General features: G+C 44.2%; 1 protein-coding gene across 1 annotated transcript in view; it reads right to left on the reverse strand.

The window, feature by feature from the left end:
* LOC128688652 (salivary peroxidase/catechol oxidase) overlaps positions 1–21,663 on the reverse strand; it is a 29,298-nt gene extending 7,635 nt beyond the window's left edge. Inside the window, exons 1-10 of the mRNA XM_070084503.1 lie at positions 21,599–21,663; positions 10,779–10,999; positions 10,467–10,620; positions 6,496–6,696; positions 5,681–5,916; positions 5,419–5,589; positions 3,679–3,852; positions 2,838–2,956; positions 2,148–2,250; positions 496–693 (exon numbers count right to left, since the gene is read on the reverse strand). Coding sequence (XP_069940604.1) covers positions 496–693; positions 2,148–2,250; positions 2,838–2,956; positions 3,679–3,852; positions 5,419–5,589; positions 5,681–5,916; positions 6,496–6,696; positions 10,467–10,620; positions 10,779–10,998 — 1,576 coding nt within the window. The 5' untranslated portion in view covers position 10,999; positions 21,599–21,663. The remainder of the gene's footprint in view (positions 1–495; positions 694–2,147; positions 2,251–2,837; positions 2,957–3,678; positions 3,853–5,418; positions 5,590–5,680; positions 5,917–6,495; positions 6,697–10,466; positions 10,621–10,778; positions 11,000–21,598) is intronic.
* Positions 21,664–26,428: the final 4,765 nt, after the last annotated feature.

Here is a 26,428-nt window from a genome sequence, read left to right on the forward strand (position 1 = left end):
ATCAGTCATAAAATACCTTCACTGCCAGCCTGAAACCTGGGCTCAGTCATTCCTCGGCTGGCTTAGGGCCAGGGTTAGACCCCATCCTTCCCTACTAAGTTATGGCCTTGGTTTGAGTCGCTCCTATCCCGCTAACTCGAAGCCTAGGTTCGAGTCTCACAGTAAGAAGAGCGTTGGTGTCCCGTAGCTCGACTGCTAGCGCATTGAAATCCATGGTTCGATCCCCGGTACGGATGGAAGCATCAGGGTGTGTTTCCTTAAGACACCTGCTGTCCATGTTCACTTATAAGCAAAGTAGATACCTGGGTATTAGTCGACTGGTGTGGGTCGCATCCCGGGACAAAACTGACCTAATTTGCCCGAAATACTCTGCATAACAAATGGCTTTCTATATAGTAATATGTCACTGATGTCAGCTAGGCCTGTATACCTTATACTTGTACTTGTAGAAATAAAGATTATTATTATTATAATTATTATTATTATTATTATTACCCAGGACGCCAGAGAGAAACTCGTTATATGTAACTTGCTGCAGCATAGCTATGACGATCCTCCGGGCCTCCTGGTACAGCTTCTCGTCGTCCCACTGCGGGTTGAGATCCTTCAGACCCCGGGCCAGGCGATTGTGCTGACGAGCCCACATCGTGGTGGTCATCGTCAGCGTGATCTGCTCGTTCACCCGACCATCTCCTGCACCAGAAGTAACACTGTAATGCAAGGCTAGTCTGATATGCCAGTTATCGTTACATACATGATGAAGCACTCAAGTGATAAGGGTCGAGTAGGTCTCCGAAGAGCTCTTAAGATTCTAGCGTTTGTTATTATTAATTATTATTATCATTATTATTATTATTATTATTATTATTATTAGTAGTAGTAGTAGTAGTAGTAGTGGTATTAAAGGAGAGAGAAGAGAGAGAGAGAAAATAAAGGAGAAGAGGAGGAGACAAAGCAAGAGAAAGAGGAGAGAGAAGGTAATCAAGAGGGCGAGTCACAACTGATATAAAGAAGTAGGATACAAGTGTAGGATGTACCCAGGGTAGGATACAAGTGTAGGATGTACCCAGGGTAGGATACAAGTGTAGGATGTACCCAGGGTAGGATACAAGTGTAGGATGTACCCAGGGTAGGATACAAGTGTAGGATGTACCCAGGGTAGGATACAAGTGTAGGATGTACCCAGGGAAGCGTACAGTTGGTGCTGGATCTGCCCAGGGTATACCTGGAGAGGGTTTCGAGGGTCAACGCCCCCGCGGCTCAGTTTGAGACCAAGCCTCGTGGTGGATCAGGGCCTGATCAACCAGGCTGTTATAGCTGGTAGGGTACGGGTGGTATAAAATTCTGAAACATTGTAAGTGAGCAGGACAAGCAGTATGGAAAATATGATAATAGACGTCGCTCCGCCTGGCCTCTAAGCTTTATCAAATCTAATTTCCAGCGTTTGGGAAAACACGAGTTACAAATCTACCTGGATACAAAGGTGTCCTGACCGCTGTGATGAAGGAGAAACACATGTGTAGAGCAAACTATTATTGTGAAGATCTGAGCTCTTTGTAGAGCTTTGTGAAGATAACGTTTCGCTCTGTGGGGAGCTTTATCATGTCAATGTGTCATTCTATGGACAGTTTTATCAAGACAATAAAAGCTAGCTCTGCACCTATGTTTTATTAAGACAATAAAAGCTAGCTCTGCACCTATGTTTTATTAAGACAATAAAAGCTAGCTCTAAATCTTTCCTGTATTACAGGTCCTGCTTAGCATGGCTCAGTAGGCCTACAGCACTCTTCTATTTTTATGTTCTAATACATATAAGTCGGATGGGGACTGCAATAGCTTGGGTACTGAGGATTTATGTTTCCCAGCGGGAACCAACAAGACAGTCTTCATGTTAGAGAAAGACACTAATTTTGCTGAGCTAAAAGTATAACCTCTGAGATATACTGAGAATGTTTATCAGAGAACACAACTGAGAAAGCCATAGAAAATATTTACAGCGGGGCACAATTACCAGAGCCACATAATGTTTATGGTTGTATATAAGAATATGGGCCATCCAGCGCCATGCTGTGTGGAAAGGTTTATGAAGGAGAAGTAAACGCTAATATCTATGTATCTGAAGGTAAGATAATGAATCTGTGACTGACCGGACTTGAAGCAGAAGCGTTTCTTGTCGAACTCTTCCTGGACGTTACAGCCGTCTCCCAGGTTCTTCGAGGCAGGCAGCAGCTCCTCGCCCTCAGGAGTCACCTGCCCACCGAAAGGGAGAGATTAAGATTTAGATTTTGACGTCGACGCGGTTACTCTATTGTGCACCTCGCGTCCACTCTGTAAACGGTAGTGCAGGAGAATATGGATACACGAAAAGCCGAGGAACCAGACCTCGTCCAAAAAGGGTTAACAGGACTTACGTTTTGTGTAGCACTGCTCTCGGCGAGAGAAATATAGCATAAATTAATACTCAAACATTGTAAATGTGTCGGGTTGCCTCAGATGTTACTCTCTAGTCTCCCTTTCCACCAATTTTCTGCACCACAATATCAGCACCCTCCAACACAACACAACATCCTCCAACACCCTCTAACACAACACCTTCCAATATCCTCTAACACCTTCCAACACAATACCAACTCCATCCAAAACACGGATCAATATTCTCCAAAACCCATTAACACCCACCAACACCCACCAACACCCACCAACACCCACCAACACCCACCAACACCCACCAACACCCACCAGCCTCACTGACACCTAACAGCACCCACTAACGCCCACTACACCCACTAACACCCACCAGCACCAACCAACACCCACTCACACCCACTAGCGCCCACCTGCATCAAGAGAAGACCATCTTTTCCTTTCCTCAGTTCGTTGGCTGTTTTCTTGGTGCTTCCGTACAGGGCTGAGGCGTCAATGAAAGAAGTGATCTCGTTAAGCTGTTCCCGAGGTCCTGCAAGGGCAGAACGAGGAACCGCATATAGTTTGGGGGAAACAAAAATAGCATTTATCAGACTTGGATACATCAGCAGTGTGCTGCTACCCCTGTTCTATATGACAGTTGTACAGTGGGAGCAAATGCAGTTTCCCTGTCATATTCCATCAGGCAGGACGGAGCCCACAACAGGTGATGAAATCTGTCAGGCTGAACTTAAAGACTTCAGCAGGGCAATGAGAATATCGTCAAGTATTCCACCAAGAGTTCATCAGCTACGGGAACATCAAGAGCTTTGTTATAGCGGAGCTGGAATAACTATCACTTGGGAACTGCCATCTCTCAGTATACCTTATTCTTTACAAAAGAGAAATGGATATTGTTTTATGAAGATGTCTCCCTCTCAGAGCAGTGGCAAGAGACATTGTATACAGGAGGCAGAGGAGAGACAGTGAGAGAGAGAGAGAGAGAGAGAGAGAGAGAGAGAGAGAGAGAGAGAGAGAGAGAGAGAGCGAGAGAGGGAGGGAGGGAAGGGTTGCAGGGATTGCAAAAGGGAGAACAAGAGAGAAAAGCAGCCATCACCTTCACGTGAAGAGTTATGGGTGTTTGTATGACCATAGTTCATTACTTGTGCACTCGCCACAGCTACAAGACTGTGCACTCATCACAGCTTCAGGACAATGAACTCACTACAGCTACAAAACTGTATACCCACCAAAGCTACAGAGCTGTGTACTCACCAAAGCTGCAGGACTGGGCGGGGCTTGAGCGCACGAACTCAATGCATTTGAAGTCGAAGGCGGAGTATAAGGGGTCACCGGCTGGGATGAAGATAGGTGCACACTCAGGATGTAGTAACTCCGGCTTCTGCCTCACGTCGTCCGTACAGCACGGGATCGACGCCCCCTTCTTTCCTGAACCATACATGCATAGTTATAGTAGCTATGCACGAGCGTACACACACACACACACACACACACACACACACACACACACACACACACACACACACACACACACACACACACAGATTATCAGGAGGAGAGTGGTCGAACACCTGGAAAGGAACAAGATTATAAATGAAAACCAGCATGGGTTCATGGAAGGCAAATCTTGTATCACAAACCTCCTGGAGTTTTATGACAAGGTAACAGAAGTAAGACACGAGAGAGAGGGGTGGGTAGATTGCGTTTTCCTAGACTGCAGGAAGGCCTTTGACACAGTTCCCCACAAGAGATTAGTGCAGAAGCTGGAGGATCAGGCACACGTAAAAGGAAGGGCACTGCAATGGATAAGGGAATACCTGACAGGGAGGCAGCAACGAGTCATGGTACGTGAAGAGGTATCACAGTGGGCGCCTGTTACGAGCGGGGTCCCACAGGGGTCAGTTCTAGGACCAGTGCTATTTTTGATATATGTGAACGACATGATGGAAGGAATAGACTCTGAAGTGTCCCTGTTCGCAGATGACGTGAAGTTGATGAGAAGAATTAAATCGGACGAGGATGAGGCAGGACTGCAAAGAGACCTGGAGAGGCTGGACATGTGGTCCAGTAACTGGCTTCTCGAATTCAATCCAGCCAAATGCAAAGTCATGAAGATTGGGGACGGGCAAAGAAGACTGCAGACAGAGTATAGGCTAGGTGGACAAAGACTACAGACCTCACTCAGGGAGAAAGACCTTGGGGTGACCATAACACCGAGCACATCACCGGAGGCACACATCAACCAAATAACCGCTGCAGCATACGGGCGCCTGGCAAACCTGAGAATAGCGTTCCGATACCTTAATAAGGAATCGTTCAAGACACTGTACACTGTGTATGTTAGGCCCATACTGGAGTATGCAGCACCAGTCTGGAACCCACAGCTGGTCAAGCACGTCAAGAAGTTAGAGAAAGTACAAAGGTTTGCAACAAGGCTAGTCCCAGAGCTCAAGGGAATGTCGTACGAGGAAAGGTTAAGGGAAATCGGACTGACGACACTGGAGGACAGAAGGGTCAGGGGAGACATGATAACGACATACAAGATACTGCGGGGAATAGACAAGGTGGACAGAGATAGGATGTTCCAGAGAGGGGACACAGGGACAAGGGGTCACAACTGGAAGCTGAAGACTCAGACGAGTCACAGGGACGTTAGGAAGTATTTCTTCAGTCATAGAGTTGTCAGCAAGTGGAATAGCCTAGCAAATGAAGTAGTGGAGGCAGGAACCATACATAGTTTTAAGAAGAGGTATGACAAAGCTCAGGAAGGAGAGAGAGAGAGGATCCAGTAGCGATCAGTGAAGAGGCGGGGCCAGGAGCTGAGTCTCGACCCCTGCAATCACAATTAGGTGAGTACAATTAGGTGAGTACACACACACACACTTGTGGTCTGAATAAGAGCCATGCAGACCGAAAGGTTCCAACCACAAGGTTAGTCACAAACCAATGGTAGCACGTGAAAACCATGGTCAAAAATTAACAAAATAGGCGCACCTTGTGTAAGTGGAGTGAAGGCCAGGTCGTGGTCGAGGAACTGACCAAAAGTCATCTGGAGGACGGTGAAGCAGTTGGAGAATTTCCCTGAGAGGAAGTTGATAGTATTGCTGACTTTACGAGCGTTGGGCAGTTCTTCCCCGTCTGCTGCCCGTCGCATGGACGACACTCCTGCAACACGAAGTTCCCCCACTATTATTAGCACTCGATCATCACCAACACCAACAAGCATCACCTTACAAACCACCATCACTGAACCTACCATCTCCGTAGTCTGGGGGAAGGAAGCGCCTGAAAGGAGTGAAGGAAGAGCCCCATTTAGGATGCTTAATGTTGTTGCAGGTGCCGTCGGCTGTTCTGTAGAGTGCAGATTCAATGCAGGTTTCAGGATTGAGGAAGTCCAGTTCGTCTATACAATCCTGCCGATTCCCCAGTTGCTGCAGGTCCAGGGCCGACACGTTCTCCAAAAGTCCTTGTACTCCGTCACCAGTGTTTATTCTATAAAAAAAGTAACAGTCAATGGAGTATTGCCATAGAGGTTGACCCGTCCTCATGGCCGAGTCGCTATACTCTCCAGGTTTCATCTGTGAGGTCAGAGGGTTAAATCCCTTACGGAGAATCGAGCTTCAGAGTTTCCACACCTAAAATAAAATAGATTAAATTAAGAAATGAGGTTCCACATGAGAAACGAATCCTCAGTATATAAAGTAGAACCAAGCACCATCTTAGTGGACATCCAATTTCTTTACTATTAACTTTTCGGATGTAACACCATCCATCATCAGAATCTAAAATTACAATAAGAGTAAAACAGCTTTTAAAATCACTTAAAATCCTAATTAAAATTTAAATCTGAAGCATTGTACAATGTAGTAAATATTTGCTCATCGTTATGGCCAGGTCACTGTACTCTCCAGTCTGGTCTGGTAGCTTATAGTGCCAAGTACCCGGCGGAGACTCATACCCTCCGACGTTTCGCTCACTTTCCTAGTGATTCGAACACGGTCACTATAATTATTTTTTGTCACCAAACTGTTATATCAAGATGGTTAATGAAGATTCTCAGCAGACACTTACCTATTTTTTATGGTTTTGGTAGAGTGCTCACTGATGTAGCCGTATTGCGAGAGGTTCTTGGACAGCTCCGAAGAGTTCTTGAAGACACGGGCTAGGTACCACTCCGGTGATCTACGCTCCAGGGTCAAGTTCTTCTCGTACAACCTGTTCTCGATGTCGCTCAGGATCTTGACTTTCTTGTGGCCGTCTTCAATGGCCAACCTCACAACATAACCACAAGTTATCTTAATCTTTTTCGTCGCTACAGTTTAGACCAATTTATTAATTTATTATTTTATTGTGAGACCAATTATTTGGTAACATCTAATGGGAATTAATGGAAGAAATAATATTAACGTTAATGTTAATTTTAGGGGCTCGAGAAAGTTATGTTTTGGGGCTATGAGAGGAAAGTTTTTTTTCGGTCACCCAAAACTATAAGCCAACTTAAAATTTAAATTTAGGTAAGGTTAAAAGGTAGATTACATTTTTTTTGGCTACAAGGATGGATGGTCTTCAATACACACAACATGTAACTGTCGTTAGTGCACAGAATTTACATCATAGGGTATCTCATAGGGTATCTCACAGGGTATCTCATAGGGTATCTCACAGGGTACCTCATAGGGTATCTCACAGGGTACCTCATAGGGTATCTCACAGGGTATCTCATAGGGTATCTCACAGGGTACCTCATAGGGTATCTCACAGGGTATCTCATAGGGTATCTCACAGGGTACCTCATAGGGTATCTCACAGGGTATCTCATAGGGTATCTCACAGGGTATCTCATAGGGTATCTCACAAGGTATCTCATAGGGTATCTCACAAGGTATCTCATAGGGTATCTCACAGGGTATCTCATAGGGTATCTCACAAGGTATCTCATAGGGTATCTCACAAGGTATCTCACAGGGTATCTCACAGGGTATCTCACAGGGTATCTCACAGGGTATCTCATAGGGTATCTCACAAGGTATCTCATAGGGTATCTCACAAGGTATCTCATAGGGTATCTCACAGGGTATCTCATAGGGTATCTCACAAGGTATCTCATAGGGTATCTCACAAGGTATCTCACAGGGTATCTCACAGGGTATCTCACAGGGTATCTCACAGGGTATCTCACAGGGTATCTCACAGGGTATCTCACAGGGTATCTCACAGGGTATCTCAAGGGTATCTCATAGGGTATCTCATAGGGTATCTCACAGGGTATCTCATCTCAGGGTATCTCACAGGGTATCTCACAGGGTATCTCACAGGGTATCTCATAGGGTATCTCACAAGGTATCTCATAGGGTATCTCACAAGGTATCTCACAGGGTATCTCATAGGGTATCTCACAGGGTATCTCATAGGGTATCTCACAAGGTATCTCATAGGGTATCTCACAAGGTATCTCACAGGGTATCTCACAGGGTATCTCACAGGGTATCTCACAGGGTATCTCACAGGGTATCTCACAGGGTATCTCACAGGGTATCTCACAGGGTATCTCACAGGGTATCTCATAGGGTATCTCATAGGGTATCTCATAGGGTATCTCACAGGGTATCTCATAGGGTATCTCACAGGGTATCTAATAGGGTATCTCACAGGGTATCTCACAGGGTATCTCACAGGGTATCTCACAGGGTATCTCACAGGGTATCTCACAGGGTATCTCATAGGGTATCTCACAGGGTATCTCATAGGGTATCTCACAGGGTATCTCATAGGGTATCTCACAGGGTATCTAATAGGGTATCTCACAGGGTATCTCACAGGGTATCTCACAGGGTATCTCACAGGGTATCTCACAGGGTATCTCACAGGGTATCTCATAGGGTATCTCACAGGGTATCTCATAGGGTATCTCACAGGGTATCTCATAGGGTATCTCACAGGGTATCTAATAGGGTATCTCACAGGGTATCTCACAGGGTATCTCACAGGGTATCTCACAGGGTATCTCACAGGGTATCTCACAGGGTATCTCACAGGGTATCTCACAGGGTATCTCACAGGGTATCTCACAGGGTATCTCATAGGGTATCTCTAAGCTCATGAGTCGTAAACTCAGTGTTAAACCTTAAAGGAAAACACTTGTACGGTTTTACCCATGCAAAACTGATTTGAAAAGTACAAAACATGGGAATGAAATAAACTCATAGATAGATAGATAGATAGATAGATAGAGAGAGAGAGAGAGAGAGAGAGAGAGAGAGAGAGAGAGAGAGAGAGAGAGAGAGAGAGAGAGAGAGAGAGAGAGAGAGAGAGAGAGAGAGAGATCTAGGACGAATAATAGGCAAAAAAAATTGTCACTAGAGGCTAACATATTGAGAAACTCACACACACACACACACACACACACACACACACACACACACACACACACACACACACACACACACACAAACTTAGAAACAACCTACAAATTCAAGACTGGTGAAAATTGCTAAGACCTTCACAACATACGTTTTTTTTTTTTTAAATTACAATATACAATGGTAGTGTGGTATTCCCCACACCTAAAAAAAAGCGAAAGTCCAGAAGATAAAACGTCTAAAAAATGTTACACAAAGGCTGACATATTTAAAAGAAATATCACCAAGTACAATAGTTCTTTTTACTTTCTCAAGGTCACTTTTCATTATTAATTAACATAATATATTGTGTAACGGATCATTTATCTTATCAAACTCTTCTTTATCCCAAGTATTGTTAAACTGTGTGTACTCACCTAATTGTGGTTGCAGGGGTCGAGACTCAGCTCCTGGCCCCGCCTCTTCACTGATCGCTACTGGATCCTCACTCTCTCTGCTTCCTGAGCTTTGTCATACCTCTTCTTAAAACTATGTATGGTTCCTGCCTCCACTACTTCACTTGCTAGGCTATTCCACTTCCTGACGACTCTATGACTGAAGAAATACTTCCTAACATCCCTGTGACTCGTCTGAGTCTTCAGCTTCCAATTGTGACCCCTTATTCCTGTGTCCCCTCTCTGGAACATCCTGTCTCTGTCTACCTTGTCTATTCCCCGCAGTATCTTGTATGTCGTTATCATGTCTCCCCTGACCCTTCTGTCCTCCAGTGTCGTCAGTCCGATTTCCCTCAACCTTTCCTCATACGACATTCCCCTGAGCTCTGGAACTAGCCTTGTTGCAAACCTTTGTACTTTCTCTAACTTATTGACGTGCTTAACCAGGTGTGGGTTCCAGACTGGTGCTGCATACTCCAGTATGGGCCTAACATACACAGTGTACAGTGTCTTGAACGATTCCTTATTAAGGTATCGGAACGCTATTCTCAGGTTTGCCAGGCGCCCGCATGCTGCAGCAGTTATTTGGTTGATGTGTGCCTCCGGTGATGTGCTCGGTGTTATGGTCACCCCAAGGTCTTTCTCCCTGAGTGAGGTCGGTAATCTTTGTCCACCTAGCCTATACTCTGTCTGCGGTCTTCTTTACCCCTCCAAAATCTTCATGACCTTGCATTTGGCAGGGTTGAAATCGAGAAGCCAGTTTCTGGACTACGTGTCCAGCCTGTCCAGGTCTCTTTGCAATCCTGCCTCATCCTCATCCGATTTAATTCTTCTCATCAACTTCATATCATCTGCGAATAGGGACACTTCAGAGTCTATTCCTTCCATCATATATCAAAAATAGCACTTGTCCTAGAACTGACCCCTGTGGGACCCCGCTCGTCACAGGCGCCCACTGTGATACCTCTTCACGTACCATGGCTCGTTGTTGCTTCCCGGTCAGGTATTCCCTGATCCATTGCAGTGCCCTCCCTGTTATATGCCCCTGATCCTCCAGCTTCTGCACTAATCTCTTGTGAGGAACTGTGTCAAAGGCCTTCCTGCAGTCCAGGAAAATGTGTGTGTGTGTGTGTGTGTGTGTGTGTGTGTGTGTGTGTGTGTGTGTGTGTGTGTGTGTGTGTACACGTATAAAAGAAAGACAGACGCATCCTCACGATGGGGAGAAAGACAGAGAGAGAGAAACACTCACTCGATGAGTTTGGAGGATATGGGAGGCAGGATGTGCGGCAACCTGGTCCAGCTGTAGGGGTCGCCGGGAAGGAAGGTGGACCGGTCCGATTCTTCCACTCTCGCCTCCTCCCCTCTCATGTAGGCGTGAAGCCGTGCCAAGAACCACTCTCCATCTGTCGGCGAGAAGATGCTGTCAGCGCTGCCATATCTAGGCGACAGAAGTCCCACCCAGGCTCCAGGAGTCCCACCCAGGCGTCAGAAATCCCACTCAGGCGTCAGAAATCCCACCCAGGGGACAAGAATCCCACCTTCCTTGCCCCTTAGTGCTCACCTCGTCGAGGCCAGGGAAGACCCATCAGTATCTCCAAGTTACGGTCCCGAGGGGTGGATGTCCAGATCTGGTTCGGCTTTCTCAGGTACAGCGGCAAGGCTCCGTCACACTGGGAGGCCGGGTCTGTCAAGAGACCACCTGGTAATGTTTGCGTCACCGTTACCCTCACTGACACCATCAACCACATCGACCACTCTCCCAACCTACGCCAGTTCCTCATTCTGCAGGGGAAAACAATTCTTATATATATATATATATATATATATATATATATATATATATATATATATATATATATATATATATATATATATATAAATATATATATATATATATATATATATATATATATATATATATATATATATATATATATATATATAAATATATATATATATATATATATATATATATATATATATATATATATATATATATATATATATATATATATATATATATATATTAGAAGTCGGCCGTCTCCCACCGAGGCAGGGTGACCCAAAAAAGAAAGAAAATCCCCAAAAAGAAAATACTTTCATCATCATTCAACACTTTCACCTCAATCACACATTATCACTGTTTTTGCAGAGGTGCTCAGAATACAACAGTTTAGAAGCATATACATATAAAGATACACAACATATCCCTCCAAACTGCTAATATCCCGAAATCCCTCCTTTAGATTGCAGGCATTGTACTTCCCATTTCCAGGACTCAAGTCCGGCTACATAAAAATAACCGGTTTCCCTGAATCCCTTCACTAAATATTACCCTGCTCACACTCCAACAGATCGTCAGGTCCCAAATACCATTCGTCTCCATTCACTCCTATCTAACACGCTCCAACCCTTTCGAGGACGACCCCTACCCCGCCTTCCTTCCCCTATAGATTTATATGCTTTCCATGTCATTCTACTTTGATCCATTCTCTCTAAATGACCAAACCACCTCAACAACCCCTCTTCTGCCCTCTGACTAATACTTTTATTAACTCCACACCTTTTCCTAATTTCCACACTCCGAATTTTCTGCATAATATTTACACCACACATTGCCCTTAAACAGGACATCTCCACTGCCTCCAACCGTCTCCTCGCTGCTGCATTTACCACCCAAGCTTCACACCCATATAAGAGTGTTGGTACTACTATACTTTCATACATTCCCTTCTTTGCCTCCATAGATAACGTTTTTTGACTCCACATATACCTCAACGCACCACTCACCTTTTTTCCCTCACCAATTCTATGATTAACCTCATCCTTCATAAATCCATCCGACGACACGTCATCTCTCAAGTATCTGAAAACATTCACTTCTTCCATACTCCTCCTCCCCAATTTGATATCCAATTTTTCTTTATCCATATCATTTGATACCCTCATCACCTTACTCTTTTCTATGTTCACTTTAAACTTTCTACCTTTACACACACTCCCAAACTCATCCACTAACCTTTGCAATTTTTCTTTAGAATCTCCCATAAGCACAGTATCATCAGCAAAAAGTAACTGTGTCAATTCCCATTTTGTATTTGATTCCCCATAATTTAATCCCACCCCTCTCTCGAACACCCTAGCATTTACTTCTTTTACAACCCCATCTATAAATATATTAAACAACCATGGTGACATTACACATCCCTGTCTAAGACCTACTTTTACCGGGAAGTAGTCTCCCTCTCTTCTACACACCCTGACCTGAGCCTCACTATCCTCATAAAAACTCTTTACAGCATTTAGTAACTTTCCACCTATTCAATCTATATATATATATATATATATATATATATATATATATATATATATATATATATATATATATATATATATATATATATATATAGATATATATATATACATATATATATATTAGAAGTTTTTTGCATATTGTGATGTCGTGCCAAATAGGTAAAACTTGCGATTTTGACTTATATAGCAACGTTCTTCTTGCCGATTAAGGCAAGCGAAAATTTGTGTATTCATTAATTTCGCAAAAATCATTCTGAACCTAACGAAAAAAAATATATTTCATCGTGTTTGTTTACTATTAAATTATTGTAAACTTATCTAAAATATATATTAAATATATAAATTAAATTGCGCTTGTTATAATAAGGTTAGATAAGTTTTCTAAGGATCTTTTAGTACAAAATTATTAATATTTTACATTAGCATAAATGAAAAAAAATATCTTGAATAGTATAAGAGAAAATTTTAGAAAAATTTTGATTTTAAATGAGTTCTTGCTAATTGACCAATTTTACCTATTCGGCACGACATATATATCCATCCACCCCCTCCCTCAGAAACAAGTTGTTTTAAAGCAAAAAATATACTGCAACTCGAACCCGAGTCATCTAAGCAGCCTCTCGGGAGATACTGACCTATGCAAGGTAGATCCTACCAACCATGCGAAGCAGATCCTAGTGACTCGTGCTATGGAGACCCTACTGACCTATGCAAGGCAGATCCTACTGACTCATTCAAAGCAGATCATACTGACACATGCAAGGCAGATCATACTTGCAGTGTCTTCATGCTAAGGTAAGTTGCTAGTCTTCAAGTTAGGGTAGAGTGGTTGTCTTCAAGTTAGGGTAGAGTGGTTGTCTTCAAGTTAGGGTAGAGCGGTGGTCTTCAGGTCAGGGTAGAGCGGTGGTCTTCAGGTCAGGGTAGAGCGGTGGTCTTCAAGTTAGGGTAGAGCGGTGATCTTCAGGTCAGGGTAGAGCGGTGATCTTCAGGTCAGGGTAGAGCGGTGATCTTCAGGTCAGGGTAGAGCGGTGATCTTCAGGTCAGGGTAGAGCGGTGATCTTCAGGTCAGGGTAGAGCGGTGATCTTCAGGTCAGGGTAGAGCGGTGATCTTCAGGTCAGGGTAGAGCGGTGATCTTCAGGTCAGGGTAGAGCGGTGATCTTCAGGTCAGGGTAGAGCGGTGGTCTTCAAGTTAGGGTAGAGCGGTGGTCTTCAGGTCAGGGTAGAGCGGTGATCTTCAGGTCAGGGTAGAGCGGTGGTCTTCAAATCAGGGTAGAGCGGTGGTCTTCAGGTCAGGGTAGAGCGGTGGTCTTCAGGTCAGGGTAGAGAGGTGGTCTTCAAGTCAGGGTAGAGCGGTGGTCTTCAGGTCAGGGTAGAGCGGTGGTCTTCAGGTCAGGGTAGAGAGGTGGTCTTCAAGTCAGGGTAGAGCGGTGGTCTTCAGGTCAGGGTAGAGCGGTGGTCTTCAAGTCAGGGTAGAGTGGTGGTCTTCAGGTCAGGGTAGAGCGGTGGTCTTCAAGTCAGGGTAGAGCGGTGGTCTTCAGGTCTTCATGGCCTCTCACACTGGCTATTTTTGTAAGACGAAGTCAAGTGTGTTGGTGTGTGTGTGAACACACTGTCTGCTCTCTCTCATGAGAACAATAGCGGCGGCAGTAGTAGTGGTGGCAGTGAGTGTTAGCCTCCGGCAGATGTGTTTCGCACAGGTGTTGGAACTCTAATCCTAATCTCTCTCTCTCTCTCTCTCTCTCTCTCTCTCTCTCTCTCTCTCTCTCTCTCTCTTTCTTTCTCGCAAAAATAGATAGATAGCAAGTGCTGTGGGCACAAACACAACGCAGTCATTCCCGTACCACCAACTTTTCGATTTTTTTCCGCTCATAACTCGAGAACGCCTCGTGCAATCAGATTCAGACTTTCAACGCTTGTGTACGGTAACGAGGACCAGATTCTTGAAATATCTGGCATGTTGACGTGTCCTATGAACCCCTTCCCAGCATCCTGGATAACTCAGATAGCTTCCAGAGCCCTCAGTGGCGGTGCTTTTTATTCTCGTTCAATCGCCTTAGATCAGTTCCAATTCGCCTCTTCTAAACAACTTCAGTATTTAAAGGGAGATGCATCTTAGGGTCAGGATAGTACCTACTAAGTTTTCTTTCCGTGCTGGAAAATTTGTAGAGAATAGATTAGATTTGGCACCGAAGTTGCTAGTTTATTGTGCATCCCATATCCATCCTGTGGACGGTAGCGCGAGAGCATATGGATACACGAAAGGCCTAGAACTAGGCCCCAAAAGGGCTAACAGGAGTACATTTAGATTTATATCTATAGTTCACTTATCTGTTACAAGCAAATTTAGGGAAATTTTGTATTGTGTATCTTTATATTCTTTAATAAGTGGACAATTAAGCTCATAGTGGCAATTTTGTTAACGCAGTAATATATCAAAAAAAAATAGAATCGTTGGGATCCGTGCTATAACTGGAGAATGGCTCATCCGATCGGCTTCAAATTTTCATCATTAGTGTGGCTGGCCGAACACAAACTTCACGCTGATGTTGCGTGACGTAAGTCTCAATTTGCAACTGGGATAAATATTTATAATTTTACCGAGTAACTAAAGAATGCTTGTTTCGAATGGCTTCAAACTATTGATAATTTATTCTATAAAATCTAACGATACTCAAAAGTCGAGTCTGAGGCGAAAATTTAAAACTTTACTGAAATAGCTAAAAAAAAAAAAAACTTGAAATCGTTGGAATCAGATCCATTACTCGAGAATGATTTTTCTGATTGGCTTCAAACTTTTGTCATTGGTGGATTTTATTAAAACAAAACTTGTCATTCTCTCTGAGCTGTTTAAGTTTCAACTCGCCAGTTTTATTCCCTCAAGGGAGGTTCCTTGATGCTGGCGAGGGGCTCTTGATCTAGGGAATTGGATCTGTGCTCCAGTTCCTTGAATTGAGCCTGAATACCTTCCATCCCCCCCACAGGTGCTGTATAATCCAATGGGTTTAGCGCTCCCCATGATTATAATAATAATAATAATAATAATAATAATAATAATAATAATAATAATAATAATAATAATAATCGCCAGTTTTATTAAGCAAATTGTTTCCCGGGTAATAATGCTTCTTATGATCGTCTTCAAACCCTGAATGCCGGTTTATCTTAATATAAAGTATTTTTGTATTAATTTAGGCTGTGTTGGTGCCAGTTTGCAAAAATATTGTCGTTTTATCAGTCAATTATTGTTCTAACAGGATTGAATAGAATTTTAAATAGAACGAATAAGTGAACAGAAAGCTGGAAAATATCTTATTTTATGGTATTTTTAAGTTTAACGAGGGACACTGTTCTATTTTTAAGTTTAACGAGGGAGACTGTTCTATTTTTAAGTTTAACGAGGGAGACTGTTCTATTTTTAAGTTTAACGAGGGAGACTGTTCTATGTTTAAGTTTAACGAGGGAGACTGTTCTATTTTGGGGGGAACATTCTCAGTAACATTTCCCGTTGCTTTCCCACAATTTTTTTTTAATATAACTCGGAAACGACTTATTCGATCGGCTTCAACTTTTCAAAAGCTAGTGTAATGCATTTAGGGCAAGATTCATGGGAGTGTTTACATGCGTGGGCGCACTATGCACGGTGTTACACACGTCATTCGCAAATTTTGCTCCCATGTTATGACTGGAGACAGCCTCTCCTGATCGTCTTCAAAATGCCAACAGTGTCGTATCCTACTGAGATGCCATTTTGATGCCATTTTGATGCCATTTTGACACTTTTAATCTCGAAATGGTGTTGTGTTAGTTTATATTATTGCATTAGTTTTTGTCTTGATGCCGGCGAGGGGCTCTTGATCCAAGGAACCGGATTTATCTTCCCCTTTGCTTAGATCAAATTTTAATGCCTCCCATTCCACAGGTGCTGTGTGACCCTTGCGGGTTTAGCGACTTTCTTCTTCTGTGAGGGGCATCAATCTTCAATAAAACTTTTCGTGGGTTTAGGCTGTGTAGGCATAAATTTTTATTGAGTTATGGGCAATAACTGGAAAATGCATCTTCCGGTCAGCTTTAAACTTTCAGTTCACTAAGCTTACGTAAAGCTTGCTTACTTTCTTAAAACTGGTCAGTCTTATTTAGAGAAAAGTTTGAATTTGGTTTAGGATGTGTAGGTTCCAGTTCGCTTTTCTGGAAGTTGGAAAAAATGAAACGCTGCTTTTTTATGCAATAATTTCTGAGTGCCACTTCTGACTAGCTTCTGACTGCTCCCGCATGATCACCTGACAATCAGACAACCAAGTTCATAATTTTCATGGTGTCAGCGGCGGAGGGAGTGGAGAGTGGGTAGAGAGCCTTCTGCTATTTTCTCCTTGATTCGTACATCTTGATAATAGACGATAATTTCTGATCTAGGCAGAAGTATATAGTTCTTCTTAATGTCTAATTCCATATTTATCTCTCTCTCTCTCTCTCTCTCTCTCTCTCTCTCTCTCTCTCTCTCTCTCTCTCTCTCTCTCTCTCTCTCTCTCTCTCTCTCTCTCTCTCTCAGCTTGGTTTAGCTCTATCTCGTAAAAGTTTTTTTTTTAATTTCGTATGATACATTCTGAGGATCACTGACACTGTTGCCACACCTGTGTAGCAACCCTTCACCTGCCGCTGGGGGGTTATCATTGTCTGAATGAACTTCACACTATTGTGTGTGTGTGTGTGTGTGTGTGTGTGTATGTGTGTGTGTGTGTGTGTGTGTGTGTGTGTGTGTGTGTGTATACATAGGGAGGTACCACTTCTAGAACTGTCCTGGGGACCCTCATCCTCACAGAAAAGAATAAACTTGCTTCAGGGAAAACTCAAGGCTCTCCCTGAAGCTGTCTGAAAATTTTCTCCTACCACCCCCTGTATATATTCTACTTATGCTTTATTTAAAAACAAGATACATTGACAAAATACACTGACAAAAATACAATATGGAGGAAAACAACATAGATAACAACTCAGAGCTATATCTCGAATACTTCGTCCAGCTCCCCGGCGGTGGGCCGCGTGCTCAGAATGCTGCTGGCATTTCCTCTCTGGCTCGCGACACTGAGCCTCTGAAAGAGGAAGCTGGTTGCCCTGTGGTCCTTGGCTTCTATGATGAGTTTTTCACCCAGCTCTTTGAGGAACTTTAGCACACTCGCCCCATGCTCCAAGGGTCTCCGACCCAATTGAGATGAAGTAATAGGAAGGGGTAAGGTCTTCATATTTGCGGGTTTTCTGGGTCTCCCTGTAGCTGGCAGCTCCAACCCCTTCAGCTGTTGAGTATGGCAAGTAGTTGTCTGCCAATGTGGCAGCACATGTGTAGTCTCAGGCAATCTACTTTCCATCCTTCCAGGGTAGCATAGTGACTCCATCACGACGCTTTTGACTTCCGTCAGACCTCTGCAATTGGGGTTCCCGTTGAGCTATGTATATAATGAACCCAATATATATATATATATATATATATATATATATATATATATTATATATATATATATATATATATATATATATATATATATATATATATATATATATATAGTGTGTGTGTGTGAAGGTAAATGACTAACGACAACTTAGAAACACACGTTTCAGTCTTTGGGTTTTCATCACTTCATATAACGAAGTATTTGACCTCAAAAAAAAAAAAAACGAAGTATTTGCATTGGTGTCCGTTTCTCTTAAGTCTAATGTATACATGTCATCATTCATATTGAACATGACGTTTACCAGGGGCACACAGCCCAAACATGACGTGTACCAGGGGCACACAGCCCAAACATGACGTGTACCAGGGGCACACAGCCCAAACATGACGTGTACCAGGGGCACACAACCCAAACATGACGTGTACCAGGGGCACACAGCCCAAACATGACGTGTACCAGGGGCACACAGCCCAAACATGACGTGTACCAGGGGCACACAGCCCAACATTACGTGTACCAGGGGCACACAGCCCAAACATGACGTGTACCAGGGGCACACAGCCCAACATAACGTGTACCAGGGGCACACAGCCCAAACATGACGTGTACCAGGGGCACACAGCCCAACATGACGTGTACCAGGCGCACACAGCCCAAACATGACGTGTACCAGGGGCACACAGCCCAACATGACGTGTACCAGGCGCACACAGCCCAACATGACGTGTACCAGGGGCACACAGCCCAACATGACGTGTACCAGGGGCATACAGCCCAAACATGACGTGTACCAAGGGCATACAGCCCCAACATGACGTGTACCAGGGGCACACAGCCCAAACATGACGTGTACCAGGGGCATACAGCCCCAACATGACGTGTACCAAGGGCATACAGCCCAAACATGACGTGTACCAGGGGCACACAGCCCAAACATGACGTGTACCAGGGGCATACAGCCCAACATGACGTGTACCAAGGGCATACAGCCCCAACATGACGTGTACCAGGCGCACAACCCAAACATGACGTGTACGAGGTGAACACAGCCCCAGCATGTAGTCCACACCAGAGGTATAAACACCCCGTCACTGCTGCATATACCAGGATCAGACGCCACTGTCTCACTTCCAGGTACCTACTTACCATGACTTACCATGCGCATTGCGTATGATCAAATTCTACATTATGTACTTTGAAAGACCTCTACATAATGACCTACGTTATTCACCCTACAAGACTAGAACTAAAAACCTACGAGGAGAGAAGCAAGAAATGTGATAAAGATGTAATAAAAAGATAAATCAGAGAATTCGACAGAGCAGATACGGGGAAAAAAAATGAGAGGAAGAGGTAGGAGAGGAAACACGTGTAAAGATGATATTAATAGCGCACCAGGGGGATGAGATTAGCTAAGTGAGTGGGATTGGATCCCATGACCGTCCTAAGAACTGGTAACAAAGAACGCCTGCGGTTTCAGTTATTTTATGATTGATATGTGAAGAGTGAAAATGTGTAGATGGTCCAAGAAATTAATAATAATAATTATAAATAGTAATAGCTACTTTTTCTTTATTAAAAGTATTGATTAACCAAATGATTTTTAAGTATGACTCACGAAATCGTAATGACACGATTGCAAACAAACCATACCACGGGCGGGATTTGAACCCGCGGTCAGAGAGTCTCAAAACTCCAGACCGTCGCGTTAGCCACTGGACCAGCTAGCCACAATAAGATTCGTCCAACTAGGTATATTTCTACACCATAGGAAGGTTAGCATAGGCACCACTGTGACCACAAATGCATGGTGTAGAAACATACCTAGTTGGATGAATCTTATTGTGGCTAGCTGGTCCAGTGGCTAACGCGACGGTCTGGAGTTTTGAGACTCTCTGACCGCGGGTTCAAATCCCGCCCGTGGTATGATTTGATTGTTAAGTATTTCGTCAACTATACATTTTGCTCATCCCCCCCCCCCCTTCCTTGCTTCCTTCCTCCCTTCTTCCTTCATCTCTTCCTTCCTTGTTTCCTTCCTTCCTTCTCTCCTTCCGTTGTCTCTGATCTGTCAGTCTGTCTCAGAAGCTCTAATAACTGTGAGGAAGGATGCGCGGTGTTGATTATAGAGCCTTACGGCTCTATAATCAAGTCCCAGTCATGACCCTCTATAATTACTCGCTCCTGTACGCATATAACCCCTTCCCACGTAAATAATCACTCCCTCTACTTACATAATTACCTCTCATGTATGTAGGCACTCATGTCTCGTACACACGTGCATAATCATGTCCCACATGTCCATACATAATTACATCTCACATTTGCATACATAAAATGCTTCACTCCTGTATATAAAACTGAATTATTACCTACATAAAACACAGTCATCACTATACAGGCATGAGATCTCGAGAGAGAGTTGGGTTAGTCTCCCAGTGTTGAGTCTTGAAGTAAAGGTCAGTGTTTAGTCTTGCAATAAAGATCAGTGCTGAGTCTGGCAGTAATGGTCAGCGTTTAGTCTTGCAGTAAAGGTCAGTGTTTAGTCTTGCAATAAAGATCAGTGCTGAGTCTGGCAGTAAAGGTCAGCGTTTAGTCTTGCAGTAAAGGTCAGTGTTGAGTCTCGCAGTAAAGGTCAGTGTTGAATCTTGCAGTAAAGCTTTGTCAGTGTTGAACAAGACTACCAAGTCTTGGTATAATTCCACCATGATGCTCAAACTCTAAACAGATAATAATAATAATAATAATAATAATAATAATAATAATAATAATAATAATAATAATAATAATAATAATAATAATACACAAATAACCCGCACATAGGAGGAGCTTACAACAACGTTTCGGTCCGACTTGGACCATTTACAATTCACACTAACACACGAAGGTGAGGGAGCCAGTATATACAGGAGAGAAGGACAGGGACGGGACAAAGAGAGGAAGAAAGAAATGGAGAAGTAGTAGTAGGGGTAATGCTTGTAGTGTAAGTAGTAGTAGTAGAAGTAGAAATGGTAGTAGTAATTAGAGGGAGTAGTGGTAGTGGCACGATAGACAGAGAGTGAAGCGAGGTAGTAGTAGTAGTAGTAGTAGTAGTAGTAGTAGTAGTAGTAGTAATGGAGTAAGCAAATGGACAAGAAAAAGGAGCACTACAGGAGAGCAAATGGCCCACAAGGGTGACACCAAAAACACAAGGGGCAAAAAAAAAAAAAATACTGAAGGAGAGAACACACCTAGGCAGAAGGATGACAAAACAAAAATGGGAAAGACGAAGAGGCTGGGAGAGGAGGAGAAGAAAATATCAGGTCAAGTTATGGGTGTTATGAAGTTTGGAGCATCTGGCAATGTAATGAGACAGGAAGACATCTACAGAGACATCCACGACTGAGATTGGTTTGGTACCGTGGTTTGGTTTTTTTTTTTTTTTATCAATAATAATAATAATAATAATAAGAATAATAGACGAGAAAAAAATTTATATGATGAGGAAAGCATAACATAAACTTTATGATGATACGAATGGAAGGAATAATAAAAATAGAAAGTTAAAATTTAAAATATCGCGAGAGAGAGAGAGCACATTACAAGATGGCAGATGCCAAGGTGAAGTACAGAGAACTGCCTCACCTGGTGGTAGGGACGACCCAGCGACTGTACACCTCAACACACCACACACAACTAACAACGAATAGCACACATGATACATCAACAGGTGTGTGTGTGTGTGTGTGTGTGTGTTCTCTTGTACTTGCCTAGCAGTGGCTGCTGGGGGTCTAGTTTCGGTTTCAATCACAACGTCTCACGCACTCCTTCAGATTGGTTCATCATCTTCACCGGCCACAGAGTGAAGCGCTACTTCATGTCTTCGTGAGTGACCTGCGTCTTTAGCGTACTTACGAGAGCAGTCTGCTCTGCCTCTGTGCTATCGATTCATATGACAATCGTTTATGTCGTGTTTATATTTTGCCTCATTCTCTTCTCTTCTTTCATGAAGATCATTTATTTTCGTATTTGTTCACACATTTCCCGTAGTATCGGAACAAATCTTTCTATCTCTTATTTCCGTAGATGTTTGTTGAGGTGAGAAATTCATACTAGTGCTTTGTACTCTAGGACAGGTGTTATGTTCTCTAGGACAGGTGTTATGTACTCTAGGACAGGTGTTATGGAAATGATATACGAGGATCTGAAATAAACTTTGTTCAATTTCATGAATGTTGTTCTTTGTTCAGTAGTCGTTCAGACGCTGCTGTTATTATTTGCTTGATATGTTCCACCAGGGGTATGCTTTAAGTATGATCACAGTTAAGTAATTTTCTAGTGATCCTGGAGGTCCTGGTGATCCTGAAGGTCCTGGTGATCCTGGAGGTCTTGGTGATCCTGGAGGTCCTGGTGATCCTGGTGATCCTGGTGATCCTGGAGGTCCTGGTGATCCTGGAGGTCCTGGTGCTCCTGGTCGTCTTGGTGCTCCTAGTGGTCCTGGATCTCCTGGTGCTCCTAGTGGTCCTGGTACTCCTGGTGATCCTAGTGCTGCTGTTCTCCTGGTGATCTTGGTGCCCCTGGTGTTCCTTGTGCTCCTGGTGATCTTGGTAATCCTGGTGCTCCTGGTGATCTTGGTGAGCCTGGTGAGCCTAGTGCAGCTGGTGATCCTGGTGATCCTTATGCTTCTGGTGATCCTGATGATCTTGGTGATCCTGGTGAACTTGGTGATCCTGGTGATCTTGGTGATCCTGGTGATCTTGGTAAGCCTGGTGATCTTGGTGATCCAGGTGATCTTGGTGAGCCTGGTGAGCCTAGTGCAGCTGGTGATCCTGGTGATCCTAATGTTTCTAGTGATCCTGATGATCTTGGTGATCCTGGTGATCTTGGTGATCCTGGTGATCTTGGTGAGCCTGGTGAGCCTAGTGCAGCTGGTGATCCTGGTGATCCTGGTGATCTTGGTGAGCCTGGTGAGCCTAGTGCAGCCGGTGATCCTGGTGATCCTAATGTTTCTGGTGATCCTGATGATCTTGGTGATCCTGGGGATCTTGGTGAGCCTGGTGATCTTGGTGAGCCTGGTGAGCCTAGTGCAGCTGGTGATCTTGGTAATCCTGGTGATCTTGGTGAGCCTGGTGAGCCTAGTGCAGCTGGTGATCCTGATGATCTTGGTGATCCTGGTGATCTTGGTGATCCTGGTGATCTTGGTGATCCTGGTGATCCTGGTGATCCTGGTGATCCTGGTGATCTTGGTGATCCTGGTGATCTTGGTGATCCTGGTGATCCTGGTGATCTTGGTGATCCTGGTGATCTTGGTGATCCTGGTGATCCTGGTGATCTTGGTGTTCCTGGTGATCTTGGTGATCCTGGTGATCCTGGTGATCTTGGTGATCCTGATGATCTTGGTGATCCTGGTGATATTGGTGATCCTGGTGATCCTGGTGATCTTGGTGATCCTGGTGATCCTGGTGATCTTGGTGATCCTGGTGATCTTGGTGAGCCTGGTGAGCCTAGTGCAGCTGGTGATCCTGGTGATCCTGGTGATCCTGGTGATCTTGGTGAGCCTGGTGAGCCTAGTGCAGCTGGTGATCCTGGTGATCCTAATGTTTCTGGTGATCCTGATGAACTTGGTGATCCTGGTGATCTTGGTGAGCCTGGTGATCTTGGTGAGCCCGGTGAGCCTAGTGCAGCTGGTGATCCTGGTGATCCTGATGATCCTGGTGATCCTGATGATCTTGATGATCCTGGTGATCTTGGTGATCCTGGTGATCTTGGTGATCCTGGTGATCTTGGTGATCCTGGTGATCTTGGTGATCCTGGTGATCCTGGTGATCCTGGTGATCTTGGTGATCCTGGTGATCTTGGTGATCCTGGTGATCCTGGTGATCTTGGTGATCCTGGTGATCCTGGTGATCCTGGTGATCTTGGTGATCCTGGTGATCCTGGTGATCTTGGTGATCCTGGTGATCCTGGTGATCCTGGTGATCTTGGTGATCCTGGTGATCCTGGTGATCTTGGTGATCCTGGTGATCCTGGTGATCTTGGTGATCCTGGTGATCCTGGTGATCCTGGTGATCCTGGTGGTCCTGGTGGTCCTGGTGATCCTGGTGATCCTGGTGATCCTGGTGGTCCTGGTGGTCCTGGTGATCCTGGTGATCCTGGTGATCCTGGTGGTCCTGGTGATCCTGGTGATCCTGGTGATCCTGGTGGTCCTGGTGATCCTGGTGATCTTGGTGATCCTGGTGATCTTAGTGATCCTGGTGATCTTGGTGATCCTGGTGATCTTAGTGGTCCTGGTGATCTTGGTGATCCTGGTGATCCTGGTGATCCTGGTGCCCCTAAGTCAAACTAAATCGTTAGATTTTTCGACTTTGTGGTTTTTCCACGTTTGTCATAATTTTGTGTACATTATTTACATCTCATAAACTCTAAGATACGCGGATAACCTTCATATATATGTAACAAACATTCCTTATAACAGCGTAACTAAAAAAACATATTTTATAGGCTTTTCCGATTATAGTTTGTTTCTTGTGTATTTACTTGTGTTTTTCGATCCAAATTGAGTTGCACTCAAATTCCAGCACCAATACAGTTCTTCCTAAAAATTAGATACACCTACGTCGTGAGTTTGAAGGCGTTCGGAAGAGGCATTGTTATTGTTTTTTAATATAATTGGCAAGTCAGATCCTAAACAACAATTAAGGTTTGAAGCCTATTAGAAGAGGCATTTTTCAAATAACCGCATAAACACTAATTCTGATTTTTAAATCAAGTGAGAAATTCGCAGTGTCACAGTTCGGAAACCCTCCACTAAGTTACAGCAGCATTGAAAGTTTGAAATCGATCAGAACATGCGTTCTCAAGTTATGGCAGAGAAACGATAATGAAAATATTCTGAATCGACACCATGCCTAACCCTTCTAGGGTAGGGTAGGTGCCTGAGCTCGAGCTTACAGCTCAAAAGACTGTCATTCCCATTAGCTCCCCTGGGGCGGGGATGGCAGCCCAGAGTGGACAGTTGGTCCCAAAGATGAGGTGGTACTTATACCTCCTCCCATGGGAGACTTAGGTCTCAGACACTCCCTTAAGAGGGAGCCAAGGCCGGGCCACCAATTGGAAAAGGCCCGGGCCGGGAAAATTACCGGCGAATCTTTAATAATAATAAAATATTCTGACAGCCATATAGGTGTCCACTTCTGGGGTTATCTAATATATTTACGGGAAACAGCTAAGCAAATAAAAGTTATAGTGTCTATGGAACGGAAGGCAAACAGGTGATTCAATGAATGGGTGAGAAGCAGTTTTCTTGTACCCCCCCCCCCCTTCACCGGCATCAAGGCGCCCCCTGGCAGGGTGATTTGTTCGTCCCTCTTAAACAAGGACGAACAAATAGACCTCCTGCTAGTACGTGTGTCAGGGTGAAGTTTACTTCCTCAGAGCTGCGTTTGCCTCCTGTGTACCACTCCACTCCACCTCATCACACCCCAACCCACATCAATATATCCTCACCCCAACCCACCTCAGAATATCCCCACCCCAACGCACTCCACCCCACCAGCTGTAAACGCGATGACAATACAGTTATTGAAGAACCAGTTGGACAAGCACTTTGTAAGTATAAGATTCAACCAGATATTACGCTGAGGCAAACTGAACTCAACTGTTCAGCTGCTGCATCACGACAATCGGTTGGCGACATGCCTACCAAGTTAACAACAGCAGTGGCAGAAATAGACGGGTGTGTAAGCCACAGCATTGGTGCACAGTACAGTGCCACGATTACTTCTGACATAGTTCTAATTGAGTAGATGTAACTCATCCCTTCCACCCACTTTTATCTTCCCTATAAATTCTGTAATTTTTCCGATATAGTATAGTATAATTTTCCTAATATTTTCATCCTGGCAGAGGCCGGATTGAATGGAGAGTTCCGGGGGTCAATGCCCCCGCGGCCCGGTCTGTGACCAGGCCTCATAGTGGATCAGGGCCTGATCAAACAGACTGTTACTGCTGGCCGCACGCAATCCAACGTATGAACCACAGCCCGGCTGGTCAGGTACTGACTTTAGGTGCCTGTCCAGTGCCTGCTGGAAGACAACCAGGGGTCTATTGGTAATCCCCCTGATGTATGCTGGGAGGCAGTTGAACAGTCTTGGGCCCTTCTGTTTTACTGCCCTTGCCTCAAAGACCTAGATAATTCAAGATAGTCCCTGATTTAAATAGCAGAAAATCATTCTTCTCAGCAGATAGGTTCAGTGTGGACTCTTAAAATTCTCTAACTGACTATTCCCATGTACTCCCGTTTAGCACATCACGTCCCACTTCCCCACATCATACCCTCCACCTCCCCACGTCCCCTCCCCACAGGATCAATTTGTGTGTCACAAGGCGGTGGAGTTGCTGAAGCCGGTCAAGTGGTCAGCTCGTGTCTGCTTACCTCACACTCACGGGACCTCACCTCCCCTCCCTCACCTCGCC

The sequence above is a fragment of the Cherax quadricarinatus genome, chromosome 13, assembly GCF_038502225.1.
Source record: "Cherax quadricarinatus isolate ZL_2023a chromosome 13, ASM3850222v1, whole genome shotgun sequence".
NCBI classification, from domain to species: domain Eukaryota; kingdom Metazoa; phylum Arthropoda; class Malacostraca; order Decapoda; family Parastacidae; genus Cherax; species Cherax quadricarinatus.